This window comes from Moschus berezovskii, chromosome 17, assembly GCF_049115385.1.
Source record: "Moschus berezovskii isolate FMDL1 chromosome 17, NW_MosBer_1.0, whole genome shotgun sequence".
Taxonomy (NCBI): Eukaryota; Metazoa; Chordata; class Mammalia; order Artiodactyla; family Moschidae; genus Moschus; species Moschus berezovskii.
Genome location: NC_142476.1, coordinates 48990274 through 49008971, shown reverse-complemented (window position 1 = coordinate 49008971; position 18698 = coordinate 48990274). Strand labels below are relative to the sequence as shown.

The 18698-nt window shown below is 44.2% G+C and overlaps 1 protein-coding gene across 1 annotated transcript; it reads left to right on the top strand.

Annotated features, from left to right (window-relative positions):
• The first annotated feature begins 1402 nt into the window (after nt 1-1402).
• Nucleotides 1403-11666, top strand: DFFA (DNA fragmentation factor subunit alpha). Its single transcript, XM_055419538.2, has 6 exons — nt 1403-1607; nt 3803-3961; nt 5625-5767; nt 9567-9756; nt 9967-10115; nt 11009-11666. Exons 1-6 carry the CDS (start codon nt 1472-1474, stop codon nt 11219-11221), a joined length of 990 nt encoding a protein of 329 aa, XP_055275513.2. The 5' UTR covers nt 1403-1471; the 3' UTR covers nt 11222-11666.
• Nucleotides 11667-18698: the final 7032 nt, after the last annotated feature.

The window sequence follows — 18698 nt, the reverse complement described above, 5'->3', positions numbered from 1 at the left end:
ACATTACACGAAAGAGCTGTATACATTAGAAATATCAGTCAGTTCATATCGCAGTTGTGTTTGATCAGTGATGGCGTATTCAAAAGCATTGCCTCAGTTACCAATTCTTCCTACCAAACACTGTTTTAAATGTATTTTTCTTATGAGATAATATCTCATTTCCTTTAGTAAAATATGAAAGGGATTGACCCTGAATAAATACAGGCTGATAATTATTCCTTCACTTCAGTTCAGTTGCTCAGTTGTGTCTGATTCTTCGCGACCCCATGGATTGCAGCAGGCCAGGAATAACAGGAATAACAAATTATTCCTTGTTTATGTAAAATGCCCCCCCTTTTAAGCCAGGAAACTTTTTGATATTTTTTGTATTATTTTAATCTTAAGTGTTGGTTTTCCAGGGGTGAAAAACCCAGACTTTTCGCTAAGTAGCAGTATTAGAACAAGGACAAATATGTTGTCAAACAGCATCTGGACAATGAGATTTCCCCTTTTCTCTCTGATTTGAGCTCATAATGGTTAACCTAATATTTAAGCATTTCATTCTGAGGTCCCAACTCATTTTATAGAGCTGAAGCAGAGAATCGAATGAGTGGGAATGTGAGAGTATTTTATGCTTCTCTGTTATGTCTTCAGCAAGATTGAAAACTACACTCATCAATTTTTAAAACTGATTTCCTTCAGATCAGCGTGAAGTTCGGGACATTTTATAGATCTTTTCAGGTTGGAACGGAAAAACAAACAGTACAAAGTAAAATGACACTACTTTAAGTATTAATATAGTGCATCTATATATGCAAAAGAGGCTTCCCAGTCGGTTTAGTTCAATTCATTCGCTCAGTCGTATCCCACTCTTTGCGACCCCAGGTGGCTCAGTGGTAAGGAATCCGTCTGCAATGCAGGAGACCCCAGTTCGATCTCTGGGTGGGGGACGATCCCCTGGGAAAGGGAATGGCAACCCACTCCAGTATTCTTGCCTGGGAAATCCCATGCACAGAGGAGCCTGGCGGGCTACAGAGGAGCCTCGCGGGCTACAGTCCGGGGGTTCCCAAAAGAGTGGGACACGACTTAGCAACTAAACAACATACATGGAGGAAAGAGTTCAAGGAAATAATTCAAGGAAATATACACGCGTGTCCTTCATACTACAAAATTAACCCCCACTGACCTCATTTTGAACGGGCAAATGCAACTCCTTAATATAAGGTAGGAAAACAAACAAAAACACCTCCTGGACTGAATTGCGTGACCTAAGTTGGCTTTGAACTCACAGACTACAGCTCCCGACATGCCCCGGTGAGCCGCAGGCGATTAGGAGCAACTAGAACTCCATCTCCCGGCGTGCCTTGGTCCCACGCGTGATTTGCTACGGAGAGAACTACATTTCCCGGCATGCCGTGGGGGATGGAGTTGGGAGGACTCCCGCGCCCCAGCCTTCCTGACTTCTTGTCGGTCTGGTCCCACCCTGAAGAGGATGGAGGTGGCCAGCGGCCCTGAAGCTCCGGAACCCAGCGAGATCCGGGCTCTAAAGCAATGTCTGCTGCGCCGCAACAAAAGCCGGGAACAGCACGGCGTGGCGGCCTCTTGCCTCGAGGAGCTGAGGAACAAGGGTAGGCACGGGACCGGGGCGAGGGCTTGGGGGTCTGAAGGGAGCCGAGGGCAGAGTGAGGATGTCCGGCGGGCCTAACCGAGATCAAGAAAGGTGACTTGGGGCTTCTTGTAACTCAAGTGGAGGAGCCTTGGGACAGATATGACTCACGTGGGTATAGCGACTTATCAGTTTCATAGCGTTTGTGCGAAGCGTTTTAACTTAATTTACTTTGTGTGAGATTCATATGGTGGAAAGGCAGACGGGAAGCAATATGCAAATGATTTAAAATAAACTCTACTTCGGTGTCTGCCTCCGGTGACTCAGATTGTGGCTCGAACCCAGCCTGGTGTATTCCTGCCACTCGGGCTCCCTAAGGTGGTACTGGGGCCCCCAGGTGAGCCTACGGCGAGGTGGAGGCGGGTTTCCACCTTCAGCTGTTAACAGGTACCTGTGCGGTAAAGAGGGAGCCGCTACCCACCGTCCCAGAGGTCCAGACAAGAAACAGCTGCTGTGAGTGACCTAGCTTTCAAAAGGTCTGAGCCTCATACTGTTATTAGTTGCCTGACCTTGCAGGTAACCATCTGTTGATCCCCAATTTTCTCATCGGCAAAGTGGCTATATTTACAGCCCTGCTTCACTGAATTGTTGGGACTCTCCAAGGAGATGATATATTCAAATAACTTACAAGTTATTCAGTTCAGTTCAGTTCAGTTGCTCAGTCGTGTCCGACTCTCCGCGACCCCATGAATCACAGCACGCCAGGCCTCCCTGTCCATCACCAACTCCCGGAGTACACTCAAACTCATGTCCACAGAGTTGGTGATGCCATCCAGCCATCTCATTCTCCGTCGTCCCCTTCTCCTCCCGCCCCCAACCTTTCCCAGCATCAGAGTCTTTTCCAGTGAGTCAACTCGTCGCATGAGGTGGCCAAAGTATTGCAGTTTCAGCTTTAGCATCAGTCCCTCCAATGAACATCCAGGACTGATCTCCTTTAGAATGGACTGGTTGGATCTCCTTGCAGTCCAAGGGACTCTCAAGAGTCTTCTCCAACACCACAGTTCAAAAGCATCGCTTCTTCGGCGATCAGCCTTCTTCTTATTAGCCTGTAGCAATAAATTGTTTACCGAAAGAAGTTCTTTAGTTAAACGTGTGAGAGTCATCCCTCGGCGGGTAGTGAAGGTGTATGCCTGTTCAGAGCTTCCTCCCAGAGTCACTCAGCCAGCTGGTATCGGATAGAAGTCTTGCAGAGACACAGAAACAGCCAGAGCACTCTAAACATTGCAGTAACATAGCTTTTGCCATCTAAGTGTTTATGTATTTTTTCTTGGCGTGAGGGTTCTTAAATTTTAGTGCCCCTTTAGTGCAGTGGCTAGATGCACTTGGCACAGAGGCCCAATATAACTGCTTGTGTTTCTGGAGCTCGGCCTATGCAGGGTTTGCTGGGTGCAAGACGATATTGCCCAGTGATATTTGTAGTCTCTTGGCTACTTCTCTGCGTGCTGTAGGCCCATTAGCATTTTAAGCGTTGCCATCGTTAGGCAAGTACAGACCTGCCCAGGACAAAACCTCTTGCCCATTGATCACACAGATGAAAAGTTCCTGTTACAAACTTCTGTCTGCTGCCTCCTTTATACTTCCTATAGGTTAGTAAGACTATGAAGATACTGCAAGAACATGAAGTATTTTTTTCTTTCTTTTTTAAAATTTTATTTTTCTCTGGACACATGGGAAAATTTGAGTCATTTAGACCACTGAGAAAATGGACGAAAGACACTTATTCTCAAAGAATCAAATCAGACTTTTGTTGGTTGTTCATCCAAGGAAAGAGTCGAGTGCCTCCTAATGAGGGTATTGAGTAGCTGGAGGAAAAACGTTTTTAAGAGCCAGACTGTGTGGGTTTAAATGCCACTTACTGTGTGACCTTGAGCAAGTTACTTAACCTCTCTGAGTGTTGGGTTTGACATCTGTAAAAATGGGAGTAACAATAATATCTACCTTGCAGGATTGTTATGAGATTAAGTACTGTATATGTAAAGCACTTAGTATAGTACCAGGCACATGGTAAATGTTATATTAGTATAAATGGTCATCATTATAGTTATTATTAGCTACCAGGGATTTTTCTAGGCTCTGGGGGCATACATACTGAGTACAAAGACAGATATAATTTCCCTATGGATATTTGTCAATTGCCAAATATTTTATTCCTCTCAGCTTGTGACATTCTGGCCATTGATAAGTCCCTGGCACCAGTAACCCTGGTCCTGGCGGAGGATGGCACCATAGTGGATGATGATGATTACTTCCTGTGTCTTCCTGCCAATACTAAGTTTGTGGTATTGGCTGGGAATGAGAAGTGGACACACAATTCAGGTAAGAAATGCTGGCCGTATATACAGTATACCCTCCATCTGATTTACTTTACTACACACGGCACCTGGTTGCTGTTTGGCTCGCTGTTTCAGCATTTATGCAGCAAGCGTTACTGAGCGCCTTCTGTATGCCAGAGTGACGCTGAGTCGGGGAATGAAAGTGAATGAGATGGGGTCAGGTCTCAAATAACTCACAGACCCACAACAACTAAAACATAGCAGGGCAGAAAGATCTGGGCCACAGGTAGGGTCAGACTACCTGGTCTGAATCCCAGCTCTGCCATTTACTAGTCATGTGACCCTGAGCAAATTAGCTAACTTCTCAGCCCCTTATTGAGATAGTAATTATTGTTGTAAGGATGTGAGAACAAAGTAGGTATCAAGCCGGGGCTTCTCAACAATGCTATTGACATGTTGGGCCAGGAAATTCTTTGTTGTGGGGGTGCTGTCCTGTGCATTGTAGGATAATTAGCAGCATTGCTGGCCTTAACCCACTAGGTACCAGTAGCATCTCCTCACCTTAATTGTGACAACCCAAGATGCCTCTAGATATTGTCACATGTCTACAGGGCTGTGGTGAGCAGAATCACTCCCAGGAAAGAGCCACTGATAGAAAGTATTTAGATCTTACCTGGCATACAGTCAGATAAATCAGTACTACCTGTCACTGTCATTACCGTCATCCTCACCGGTAACAAAGGTAACTAATATGGATGAGCAAAGATCAAAGAGCTAAAGAAGTGTCTTGAGGAGAGTCCCCAGGCCACCAAAGTGTGGAAATCACCCTTCAGCAATGACCTTCCCAACCACCTTTTTACTCGGGGCCTAGGGACAGCAAACAGTGGCTGCAGCTCCTCCAATCAAGAATGAGACCCGAACTTTCCTGGTGATCCAGTGACTAAGAGGCCGAGCTTCTAATGCAGGGGGCCTGAGTTAGATCCCTGATCAGAAAACTAGATCCCCAGTGCTGCAACTAAGACCCCGTGCTGCCAAATAATTTAATTAAAAAAAAAAAAAAAGAATGAGACTCATCCCGACAGGGAATTTGGTATGAACATGTACACACTGCTGTGTTCAAAATGGATAGCCAACAAGGACCTACTGTACAGCACAGGGAACTCTGCTCAATGTTATGTGGCAGCCTAGATCGGGAATTGGGGGAGGACGAATACATGTACGGCTGAGTCCTTTTGCTGTCCACCTGAAACTATCACAACATTGTTAATCGGCTATACTCCAATACAAAATAAAAAGTTTAAAAAGAGAGAGAGAGACCCATCCCCAAGCACAGAGAAATGCTGATGAGGAGGAATGTTTTTGGATACGGAAATAGACAAAAAACTAACCTAAAGGGAAACATGGTGGCACCCTGGGTATGCATGACTGTACAACTGGATTTAAGTGGCTTCTTTCCACAAAAGAATACAGAGCAGTTTCACACAGAAATAAATGGAAGATGAAACAAGTGGGAAAGTTAAGGCCCTGGATAGGGATTGGTTTTCCCATGAATCTCTGAGAAAAGGTGCTTCCTTCAGCATCGAAATTATTCTAAATGGTCAGTCGGAAGGACGTGCTAACATCCTGGAGGTCTGAGTTGGAGGAGGAAGTGGAAAGAGCACTGCAGGTTAATCTGACTCTTAACTGGCATTTTCTCCCTGTATCAGATGGAGGTACAGCTTGGATTACCCAAGAGTCCTTTGACAGAGATGAAACAGACAGCGGGGCAGGGTTGAAGTGGAAAAATGTGTCCAGGCAGCTGAAGGAAGACCTATCCAGCATCATCCTGCTGTCCGAGGAGGAGCTTCAGGTGAGCCTCCTCCGCAGCCACACTCACCTGGCCTCTGCTGCTCTCCGTGTCCTAGTTTCCATGCATCTTGCCACCATAATTTCATTATTCTTTCATTTTTAAGTATTTCTCAGATGACATCCAAGGTTCTTCATTTTTCTAATTCTCTTGCTTAGAGTAGAAATTTTTTACTCCTCACTCTGCATCAGGATCACCAGTGGAGCTTTTTTAAAAAAATACAGATGCCATAGCCTCACGTAGACTATTTAGGCCCAAGGGGTGGGACAAGGAGGTACTGCTAAAGATTGTGAGTTAAATCTCAGCTCCATCACAAAGACTGTAGCCAGTCACTTACCCTCTCTGCTTACGTTTCCTCTCCAGTAAAATTGGGGTAAAAATAGTATGTGATAATTCAGAAAAATATTTATTGAGCCCCTTCCCTGTGTGTGGCATAGTTCTTTGCACAGCGTTACAGGGCTTCCCAGGTGGTATCAGTGGAAAAGGACCCGCCTACCAATGCAGGAGAGCTGGATTCAATCCCTGGGTCGAGAAGACCCCCTGGAAGAGGGCATGGCAAGCCACTCCACAGTATTCTTGCCTGGAGAATCCACATGGACAGAGGAGCCTGGTGGGCTACAGTCCATGCGATCTCAAAGAGTCAGACACAACTGAAGCGACTTACCACCCACAGTGGTGAACAAGCCAGAACAGCCCCTGCTCTGATGAAACTCAAATTCTGGTGGAAGGAGGCGGACAAAACCAGCAGTATGCCCAGATGGTGGGGGCTACTCTAGATTGGGAGATCAAGGAAGTCTCCTTGAAGGAGGTGACTTTTTGTTTATTTTTTAATCTCATATATTAATTTTGAATAAATAATACTAATACATTCACATGGTTCAAAATCCAAGAGACAGAGCCAAATATAAAACAGTCCAAATGTCCATCAGCTGATGAATAAATAAAATGTTCATTTCAGTTCAGTTCAGTCGCTCAGTCGTGTCCGACTCTCTGCGACCCCATGAATCACAGTACGCCAGGCCTCCCTGTCCATCACCAACTCCCGGAGTTCACTCAAACTCATGTCCATAGAGTCGGTGATGCCATCCAGCCATCTCATTCTCTGTCGTCCCCTTCTCCTCCCGCCCCCAACCTTTCCCAGCATCAGAGTCTTTTCCAGTGAGTCAACTCGTTGCATCCAAATAATGAAATATTTTATTCAGCCATAGGAAGGAATTAAGTATTAATACATTAGGCTTCCCTGGTGCCTCAGACAGTAAAGAATCTGCCTGCAATTCAGGAGACTCATATGTGATCCCTGGATCAGGAAGATCCCCTGGAGGAAGGAATGGCAACCCACTCCAGTATTCTTACCTGGAGAATCCCATGGACAGAGGAGCCTGGCGAGCTACCGTCCGTGGGGTTGCGAAGAGTTGGACAGTACTTAGCGCCTAACAATGATGACGACGTGGAGAAACTTTGAAAACATTGGGCTAAATGAAAGAAGCCAGACATGAAAGGCCACAGATTTCATGACAGCATTTTTGTGAAATGGCCAAACTATGCAAGTCTGTAGAGATAGACAGTAGATTAGTGGTTGCCTGGGGGTTGGGTTTCTGGAGACCGTGAGGAGAAATGGAAAGTAACTACTGATGGTTACAGTTTTTTCTGGGCTGGTGACTGTGTTCTAAGACTGTGGTTGTGATGGCACAATCACAAAAAAGCCCACTCATTTTACTAAAGTCCATTTATTTATATGCTTCAATCAGTGAATTGTGTGGTGTGTGAACTATATCTCAATAAAGCTGTTTGGAAAAAACAGATATACAGAAAAAGTCTGACTTCTGTCCCCAGCCACCCAACTTTCCTTCCTGGAGACAACCAGTCTGTCAGTTTCCCATTCCAGAGACAGTTTATATATGCTGTCGCTCAGTTTTGACCAACTCTTTGCAACCCCAGGCTCCTCTGTCCATGGAATTTATCAGGCAAGAATACTAGAGTGGGTTGCCATTTCCTACCACAGGGGCTCTTCCAGACCCAGAGATTGAACCCAAGTTTCCTACATTGGCAGGTGGATTCTTTACCACTGAGCCACCTGGGAAGCCCATTTTATATACAATTATAAAAACATGTCCTCCTCTTCCGCTTTCATCACACTTTCCACTTTCCATTTCAAAGAAAAGTTTGGAAAGTTCCAGATCACTTTACAAAAGATATCTTGTTCTTTTTTCATCACTGCATAGTATTCCATTTCGTGCCTATATTTTTCTATTTATTTATTTTGCCGTGCCAGGTCTTAGTTGTGACATGCAGGATCTTTAGTTGAGGCATGTGAACTCTTGGTTACAACATTTGGGACCTGGTTCCCTGACCAGGGATTGAACCCAAGCCCCCTGCGTTGGGAAAACAGACTCTTAGCCACTGGACCATCTGGGAAGTCCCACCATAACTTATTTAATGAGTCTCCCCAGTGGGGGGCATGCAGGTTATCATCAGTCTCGCTGTTCAGTCTGTGCTGCAAAAAAAAACTAAGACCAGTGTCATTTTGCACAAGTGCTTGTCCATAGAATAAATTCATAGAAGTTTAGTTGAGAAAAATTGGCAGGTCCCAAGAGGGGACACAAAGAAACTGACGAACAAGAGGTACCTGCCATGGAAAGGTTGGGGCCAGGCAGAGGAAAGGCAGGAATTTTTTTCTTCTTTGTTTTTTTCTTCTTTAAGAAACAGAAAGGGGTCATGAGATCCCTTCCCATCCCAGCAGACTAGCAAATTATGATACCGTTAGGATAAAGGGCATAACAGTCCTCATCAGAACAGGGATACTGGAATACAAGTGAACCCAGCCCTGACAGCTCGACTCTGCACAGGGAAGCTTAGGACAGGAGCTTGCAGAGGCTGGCCACATGGCAGGTAGGAGAAAAATGGCAGGTAAAGGAACCATGGGGAGTGCGAATGGAAGGGAGAGAAGGGAAGAGCACAGGATCCTAAGGGTTAGCACTGACACTGTTCCGTGCAAAGTTATTAACTGCTCTTACCCCATTTTCCTCATCTGTGATATGGTGGTAATACTAGTACTCCCCTCATAAAGTTTGTGCCTCTTGAATGTTGGACCTTATGAATGTGTATTAATATTACTTGTTCAAAAATGGATGCAATATGAAAGTTAGGGGTAACTTATGAAGTGGCGCCTCAAAGAAGCCTTTCACAAACTCCAGCAGCCCTCCATGTCACTTTCTGTCCTAAGCATTTTATGTCTGTTTGGTCAGTGGTGCATAGTGAGTGCAGCAGGTGGGATCTTAGTGCCCCAACCAGGGATCGAATCCGAGGCCCCTGCCGTAGAAGTGCAGAGTCTTAACCTCTAGACCACCAGGGACATCCTGTTTTGTTTTTAATAATGTACTAAAGGCAATATTTTCCTAATTTTTTCACCAGAGGGAAACTGAAAAAATTACATGCCTCTCTCCTGACTGTTGGGCTTCCCGAGGTGGCACTAGTGGTAAAGAACTTCCCTGCCAGTGCAGGAGACTTAAGAGACACAAGTTCAGTCCCTCAGTCAGGAAGATCCCCTGCAAGAGGATTCTTGCCTGGAGAATCCCATGGACAGAGGAGGCTGGCGGACGACAGTCCATGAGGTCGCAAAGAGTCAGACACAATTGAAGAGACTTAGCACAGCACAGCAGATCACTCCTGACTCTCAGGCAGCCATATTGGGTAACTTTGGGAACTAGATGAAATGAGTCTTTGAAATTGATGCATTTGAGAGACATAACATCATGTTCGGAAAGTACTTTCAGATGTCTTAAAGCCAGTATTTGTTTGTCAGATGCTCGTTGATGTCCCGTGTTCGGAGCTGGCTCAGGAACTCGGTCAAAGTCATGTGGCAGTCCAGGGGCTCCAGAACACCCTCCAGCAGGTGCTTGACCAGAGAGAGGAAGCCCGCCAGTCGAGGCAGCTCCTAGAACTTTACCTCCGGGCTTTGGAGAAGGAAGGTGGCATCTTGGCGAAGCACCAAGGTAGGCATTGTGCTGAGATCTCTGTAGGAGCCTTTCCTTGAGAGAGAGCCAGCTGCTCCCCATGTGCTCAAGAAAAGTGCTGCCACAGCTGAGGGTTTTCTGCGATGGCATGCTGATGTCTGCCCACCTGATGGCTCTGGCTGGTTGTTGGGGTGGCTGCATGTGCACGTGGCATGCTGATGTGTCCTCTGTCTCACATCTGCTTTGCAGAGTCCAGAGCTGACCTCGGGGATGAGAGGGACGCTGTTGACACAGGCATTAGAGAGAGCTCCTCTGAAGTTACACCTGCGAGCCAGATCTTCTTGGCGCTGAAGGAGAAACCTGCCCCAGAGCTCAGTTTGTCTAGTCAGGATCTGGAGGTGGGCAAGCACCAGGGACCCTGACCTTTGCAGGGAGACACTTGTATCGGGGTTTTTTCACCTCTGCAGACCCTGAATCATAGCTGCCAATTTGCCTATTATTACGTTACTAAGCTTCCCTTGTAGCTCAGTTGGTAAAGAATCTGCCTACGATGCAGGAGACCCGGGTTTGATTCCTGGGTTGGGAAAATCCCTTGGAGAAGGAAATGGCAACCTACTCCAATATTCTTGCCTGGAGAACCCCATGAACTGTAGCCTGTCAGGCTTCCCTGTCCATGGGGTAGCAAGAGTTGGACATGACTTAGCAACTAAACCACCACATGCAAAGCATTTGCAAACGTCTCACATAATCTAAGTCTTAAACAAAATGGGTGCACTTCCTCAGATCATCCAACCTTATTGTCTGGTTTAGAGTAGGTAATGAAATGTCTGACTCTGACAGGGAGGAGTTACAGGACTCAGGCTTCTGAGATGCATCTGCCAGTGGTTGAAAAAGATCCACAGGCCCAGAGGTACATGAAATATTCCTGGGAAGGACCTGTGCAATGGGGTCATCTTGTACTGACTCTCAGACCAGGGAACTAGAAGGGAACCCATCAGAGTGGGTGCTCCTCCTTGTCCCTGTCCCCAGCTCTACCTCAGTGTAGCTAGAAGGGAAAGAGGCTGTATTGAATTGAACTTGGCTAGATTTCCTGTGAGCGGAGGACTTTATGCTCTAGAGGTCCTTTCCTGTCGTTGTACGGTGAGCAGAGGCCTGTGACAGCTTAATAGGAAGGAAACCTGGCATCTCAGCATAAAGCTAGAGACTGATACCTCCGATTCTCACCTCCCCTAAAGAAAATCGCGAGAGCAGCAGAGGGGCTGGTTCTCAGTGGTTCTTCTTCTCACCGCAGCTGGTTGCCAAGGAGGACCCTAAAGCCCTGGCTGTTGCTTTGAACTGGGACATAAAGAAGACAGAAGCTGTTCAACAGGCCTGTAATCAGGAACTTAGCCTACGCCTCCAGCAGGTGCAGAGCTTGCGTTCTCTGAGGAGCATTTCAGCAAGGACGAGTTCTCTGCCTAGAGACGCGGAAAACCCCAAACGAACCAGACGAGACCCTATGTAGCTGGCGGCCATCAGCATGCCAAAGAAAACCTTGGGTTTCGTGTCAGTGTCAGTAAATACCTTTAACCTAATCATTATGGCTACTTACATACTCCTCTGTCCCAGCCTTTCAGAGTGTTCTCCTGGAACAGACTGGAAGACAGGCTTCGGGTCTTCTTCAGAAAAGCCATTCCAGCTTTCTTTACACGTTGAACCATAAGACTGCACCAGCTCCTCTGATTGCAGGCTCACATGTTTTCTGTAATAGTAGTTGTGAAGGGCATGGAAAGGAAGCTGTCATGTTTCAGACCAACCATCCTTTTTTCTTTTCCTTCTACATCAAATGGTGTATCTCTTTCGTGATATAATCTATGCAACCATCATAGTAATGGACCTACTATTCTTTTCCTGTTTTTTTTTTTTTGATGTGGACCATTTTGACAGTCTTTATTGAATTTGTTCCAACACTGCTTTGTTTTATGTTTTGGTGTTTTGGCCCCAAAGCATGTTGGATCTTAGCTCCCTGACCAGTGATCAAACCCGAACCCCCGGCATTGGAAGGCGGATTCTTAACCACTGGACCATCACGGAAACCCAGACGCACAATTCTTATTCTAGAGATGGAACTGCAGAATTTTAAAGACAAATAATGGTAGAGAAGGTGATGCATCAGTGTTGATTATGGCCACAAACTTGTTTCTCCAGTTAATGAATTTTTTTTGTTTGTTTAAAGGCACATATTAAATTTGCACACCATAGGGACATACAGAGAGTCTAATTCACCATTTCTGATATCTAATTCAGTATTGTGAAATTATATCCATTACCACTGTGAAACTCCTCAGTTTTCTAATATGTTTTATCAGCAGGGGGTATAAAAAGGTCATTAAATCGATTTCTGTGAGCTACGACTCCAGGTCTCTCTGGGTGCAGAACAGAGACTTCTGGTTTATATTCCTTTTGTTTCTGTACTAACTTGTTCGTCAAGTTTTGTAATCTACAATGCAATTTCTCTTGTGGGGAAAAGATAATTAGTTACTGACTTATTTGACTTATTTTTTAAGCATACTTAGAGGAAAATGGAATAGTATTAAGAATACATTGGCTAATTATTAAATAAAGAAATGTAACAATAAGTTCTAAGGTGAGGCAGAGATGCAAAAAACAAACAGAACAAAAAGAGCTATTTGCTTCTCCTCAAGGAGGGCTCAGGTCTACTCAGCATATTCCTACTAATGCCTTATGCCATTGGTTCTCACTTGCACCAATATTTTCTTTTTTAATAGCATATTTTATAATGCCTTCTTAATTATCCTTAAATGAAAGCCAGAGCTGATAAGCTGCCTACATGTATACCTTCATCAACATAATACCCCCAAATGAAAACAAAGGAAAATAATTTTCAGTAAGATGGTCTGTATCCATCTCAGTATGCCCTTTTCTGTAGATGACCATCAAAAGGCAAAGGAAGCTCTCAGGTGCTTATCCTTACAACTGAATTACCTTGAGTTTGTTAGAAGCAGCCATGCATGGTACATAGTGATTGGTGACTCAAATTCCACAAGCAGCATCGCCCTTCATAATGGGAGTTCCTGAAACAGTGACGTTCTGGGCAGTATAGCACATCTGTCCTTGATTTACAAGGTGGCTGCATTCTTGACAAAGCCAGGGAATGTTAAAACTAGAAAAAATACTTTGTATATAAAACAGAATTAGGTTTGGGGCTGATTTGGAATGGGTTTTCATTCCTGTGAACAGCCAGCAAGACGTAAAAGTCATGTGGTGGGGGTGGGAGGAAAGACACGTGGGATGCGGGATGATAATGCACCATGTTGAACTGTCCTGTGCTTTGCATGAAGACTTGCAGTCTGCCTCCCACCCCACCTATTCAGTGTCACTAGCAGCCTCCAGGTACTGAGACAGTTGACAAGAGCCCCCAGGTTCTCAAAATGCCCCTGGAGGGGCAGTAATGCCAGTTGAGGATTTTTATGACAGTTTGCAGTCAGCTCTGTGCCAGCACCTACTACCCTGGAGCCTCAAAACTGAGTGAGCTAAAGAGGGTGTGGCGTGCCATCTCTCATTTTGTACATGAGCAAAGTCATGCTCAAGAAGGATCAGTGACTTGCCTCATGTCACAAGGCTAATTGGAGGGCCAGGGTTCAAAGGCAGGTCTTTTGGCTTTATTTTGGTTTGGGGTTTTGGTTTTTTTGGCCATACCATCCAGCCTGTGGGATCTTAGTTCCCCAGCCAGGGATTGAACCTGGGCCCTTGGCAGTGAAAGCACAGAGTCCTAACTACTGAACCACCAGGAATTCCTAGGTCTTCTGGTTGCAATCCTGGTGTTCTTTCCACTTACTTGTATTTTCTCTTAAGTCTACATACTCCTTTACTCTACATCCAGATCACTGGTTTTTTTAATTGTAGTTCAGTCACTCAGTCATGTCTGACTCTTTGTGACCCCAGGGACTGCAGCACACCAGGCTTCCTTGTCCTTCCCTATTATTTTGTTTTGTTAATACCAAAATAATAAGTTGAATTCAGCTCCAAATGAAAAAGACCTAATATGTTTGCAACATGATTGCTAAAAGATTTCTAAATGTAGTCCTTGTGTTGGTAGTGTAAAAGAAGTAAATTAGCCTTGTGAACACTATAGTTAGCACAGTAGCAAAGAAAGCCTGGGTTCCAGAAATAATAGAACAGCATCTCTATTTAACTATTGTATCAGCAGTTATCTCTATTCGGCAATTATATCAGCATTTCCATTTTGCCCTACTGAATGAAAAATGTTTTCTTCAATTATTTTCACCAAATACACAGTAGAGCTTTAGTTGATGGGCTGGGTGTTGGTATTGGTCTTCTGTATTAGAAACAAACCTACTGAGCATCTCGGCTGCATAGGAGAATAGAAAAAGTACTTTGGCCTTTGGAACGAGACAAACCCACATGGAGTATAACCTTATGGGACAGTAGTTTCCAAAAATGAAAGGTTAGCCTAAGGCCCCAAGGTGGAACAGATTAAATTAAATGAAGAAAGTTGGAGGATATCACCGACTCAATGGACATGAGTTTGAGCAAGCTCTGGAAGATGGCGAAGGACAGGGAAGCCTGGCGTGCTGCAGTCCATGGGGTCACAAAGAGACAAGACTGAGCGTCTGAACAAGTATGAGGAAGAGCACAGTACCAGCACAGCGATATGGAGGGAATGGTTCCCTTTCATCTCCCCAGGGCCAGCGAGAGGTGGGTGGGAACAGAGACATTAGTCTGCAAACCCTAGACCAAACGTAGAGTCAAAAGTTATTTTGCCCCAGGTACCGCTTACCTCCCCTACACCACTGTGCCTCCAGGCCTTCTAGAATAGAACCTAGCAGCAGAGCAATAGTCTAAAAATAGGAGAGAGGGAGCAGGGCACAGCCGGTGTTAGGAGGAAAGACTGTCAAAGCAAGCAGTTGGGACTAATGAACTCAGCATTAGCCATATTCTGTTCTTTCGTCTCAAGTCAAATGTCGGTCCCCATTAGGCAATTGGCTTTGACAGGAGCTGTGCTAATTACCACTTACCAACCTTTAATTTCTGGGTAAAAGCAAAAGGAAAAAAAACTAATGGATTTTTCATTTTCCAGAAAGAAAGGAATAAAATAATAGTAGTCTGTTAAAAAATACATTAATTACAAGAATTATTAATGTGCCTTTACTCACCAGATTTTTTAATTTCCTAATTAACTTTTATTATCTTTTTTTTTTTTTTTGCCTTCAGCATTTCTTTTCCTATTTTGTTGTATTTTGCCTTAAGTTATTTTGGCTGCATCTTATATTGAGGTTTTTAAGCACCTTGGAAATTATCTACTCCAAATATCCACTGCTTGAATCTGCTACACAGCTGATGGGGTGAGGTCCTCTGCCCTGTCAGGAAGCCCCCAGTAAAGGGAACAGATCTCCTGCTCCCCAGGAAATGCACTGAATTTTCAGGTTGCACATCCTTAACGTTGGCTGTTTGGTCAAACTAAGTCAGATTAGCACTTCAATTATCAATACAAGGAAGTAACCAACAGGTTACTGCAGAGCTATGAGATTTTCTTCAGTATTCTCTAACACCATGTTACAGGAACTATCACCATGAAAATTCTAGCTTTTCTCCAGCTTACAGTTATTTTTAAAATAGTTTAATCATTTATTTATCTGGCTATGCCAGGTCTTTGTCGCAGCACACAGAATCTTTTCGCCATGGCATGTGAACTCTTAGCTGCAGCATGTGGGATCTAGTTCCCTGACCAGGGATCGAACCCAGGCCCCCTACATTGGGAGCATGGAGTCTTAGCCAGTTGACCACCAGGGAAGCCCCAACTTACAATTATTTTAATAAGAACAGAACGTGTATCTTTTGTCACTTAACTATTTAATTACAGACAAAAAGGATAAATTAGTGTTAATTTTTATTAAAGTTATGAGAAGCTAGAAAAGGGGTTGTTCAGTGTCTTTGCCTCCTTCTTTCTAGTCTAGAAATAGAAACTTCCTTCCTTTTAATAGCTAAATGACATATCCTCTTTTGATTTCTTCAAGATCAAATCCCTGTCTCTACTGAAGAAGTTGCTGTTATTAAGATGTGCGTAATCCCTTCAGCAGGCGCTGTCAGGTCAAGGTGTATGTATCCATGAGCTCACAGGCCTGAGTTTCCACTGAAATGGTTTGCTGTTAGCCCTGACATTCAAATACTATGAAAGGACTTCTGTTGAATGCTTATGTCACATCAGTTCTTCCTTAGCAGTTAAGGATCTACTCTGGTGACAAATACTGCAAACAAATGTGAGAGAATGAGTTAGCAGCTGTCCAGGCCTCGATGTCCTAGATCTGCACATTTGACGATACTGAACTACACAAATGCAAATGAATGAAAGTCGCTCAGTTGTGTCCGACTCTTTGCGATGCCATGGACTATACTGTCCATGGAATTCTTCAGGCTAGAATATTAGAGTGGGTAGCCTTTCCCTTCTCCAGGGGGTCTTCGCAACCCAGGGGTCGAACCCAGGGCTCCCGTATTCAGGCAGATTCTTTACCAGCTGAGCCACAAGGGAAGCCCAAGAATACTGGAGTGGGTAGGCTATCCCTTCTCCAGCAGATCTTTCCAACCCAGGAATTAAACCAGGTAGGACTAAAGTCTACTAAAAGCCTGATGGTAGGAAATTACCCTAGTTTACTAATGATGAGCATGTTAATCTAGTCTAACATGCAGTTGATGCCAGTTTACATTTTTCTAAGGCCCCTAAACTAAGGTGGGCTTAAACTTGATGGATTTCCTGGAGGTGCCATTAATGTAGCCTCAATTCCTTCAGATGTTACTTAGTTAAAAGTTAAAACCTCTGGACTTTCCCGGTGCTCCAGTGGTTAAGAATCCTCCTGCCAGTACAGGGGACACAGGTTCAACCCCTGGTCTGGGAAGATCCCACGTGCCATGGGGCAGCTAAGCCCAGCCCATGCACCACAGCTCCTGAGCCCGCCCACCCTAGAGCCTGGGCACCAGTGCGCTCTTGTTGGTGACAGCACTGCAGTGAGAAGCCAGACACCACAATGAAGAGTAGCTCTCACTCGCCACAACTAAAGAAAGCTCACACACAGCAACGAGGACCCGGTGCAGCCAAAATAACATTTTTTTAAAAAGTTAAAATCCCTAATCCTAAGGAATATGTACATATGGCTCTAAGCAAAACTGAAAGACAGTGAGCCTGCTTTTCTTCTAGAAGAATTTTAAATCCTGAAGGTCAGCTGGCCTTTCAGGCAGGCATCTTCCACCAGTGTGCTGACCCACTTACAGGCCCCTGAAAGCTGCTGTGTTTGAAAATGAGGATGCTATTAAGACTCTTCCATCACATTATACTTCACTCAGCTGGTAATTACGAATATGAGCTCAGCTCTGTGGAAGACGGAAAGGAGCGGTCAGCAGTCATATTTTGAGTCTGTTCCCCTGGTGTCCAGAGAAGAACACATCCTTGCAATGCCTTCCAGCCAGCCTTTGCCAGTTTTCCTGATACTAATCCTGACCATCAGAAACTTTCCTTAACTCCTGGTAGGAATCTCTAAGCTTTAAAGTTTAACATCTAAAAAAAACACATTCTGGAAGTTTTCTTTAGCGTCTAGGATTCAAGAGCCGTAAACAACGTGTGTAATCAAGGAAGGATTCCGGGGCTAATGGGGAGGATTAAAATTTGATGAGGGTTTGAACCTGAGCACATGTTTACTCCTGCCTCCATCTGAGCAGACCCAGAGCCTGGTCCGTGTGAGGCTCGACAGTTGCTTTGTGTTATATCACAGAAAGAGAAATGAGAAAGGAATCTCCCCCCTCCTTTCACCATCATCCACTTACTTCTGTGGGAAATTATTGAGGAATGGGAAAATTACATAATAGATTTCAATACATATGCCTCTGTCTCAGACCAAGTCTAGATCCTGCGACTCTATAGGTCCCAGAGTTTGTTTTTCTGTTTTTTTTGATCTTGAGGCCCGGCTTGCAGGATCTTGCTCTCCCGACCAAGGATTGAACCCAGACCCTCAGCAGTGAAAGGGCAGAGTCCTGACCATTGGACCACCAGGGAATTTCCTGGAGGTGCTTGTATTAGAAGTTAAGGCAATCAAGCTATAGGCTGGGAAGTAGCACCGCTCACTCTATTGGTGTGAAATAAACCTGAAGCTCTCATCCATAAGAACTGTAACAGCAATATTAACTTACTGATTACAATTAGTATGGGTATTTTATAACAGCAGGTTCAAATGGAACTTTTATAAGCGTGTCATCATGATGTTGTCTGTTTAATTATAGCATGATATTTGTTTTCAAATTAATTTTAGCCAAAATATGAGGAATAATAATTTTGCTCTTTGAGAACAGTGTTTAAAAATTGCTTTTAATATGAGGGAAATATTTTTTACATTACTTTATATCAAAGTAAATTGAAATGTTATTTTGAACACTTAAATATGTAGCTTTTACCTATTATAAATCAAAGCAAGGAAGACAAGGACAGGACAACTTCTAAGCACAATGAATGTGGAAGGAAAGCCCCATGACTGCATTGACAATAATGGCAAAAGCCACAAAAATCTTTATCAAAAATTCTCTTCTTTGATCAGACCTGTGATTGCCAAGGGGATGGGGGAGGGAGGGGGATGGACTGGGAGTTTGGGGTTGGTAGATGCAAACCATTACGTTTAGAATGAATAAACAAGGTTCTCCTCCATAGTGCAGGGAACTATATCCAGTTTCCTGGGATAAGTCATAATGGAAAAGGACATTTTTAAAATGTATATACATATATATATGTATGTATATATACATGAGTCACTTTGCTATACAGCAGAGATTGGCACAACATTGTAAGTCAACTCTACTTCGGTAAAAAAATAAATAAAAATAAAATACTCTCTTTGGGTTCCAAATTACCGAAGACATCTAGTAGTTGGTGTTTTTAAAGTTTACATAGAAACTACTTTTCAAATTACATGAGAAAGAGA

What these genes read in the sequence shown, in the direction of transcription:
- DFFA (XM_055419538.2), top strand. Translation starts at nt 1,472, where the DNA reads ATGGAGGTGGCCAGCGGCCCTGAAGCTCCGGAACCCAGCGAGATCCGG. An exon ending in TGTCCGAGGAGGAGCTTCAG is followed by an intron (nt 5,768 to 9,566) that starts GTGAGCCTCCTC and finishes TTTGTTTGTCAG; the next exon opens with ATGCTCGTTGATGTCCCGTG. An exon ending in CATCTTGGCGAAGCACCAAG is followed by an intron (nt 9,757 to 9,966) that starts GTAGGCATTGTG and finishes TCTGCTTTGCAG; the next exon opens with AGTCCAGAGCTGACCTCGGG.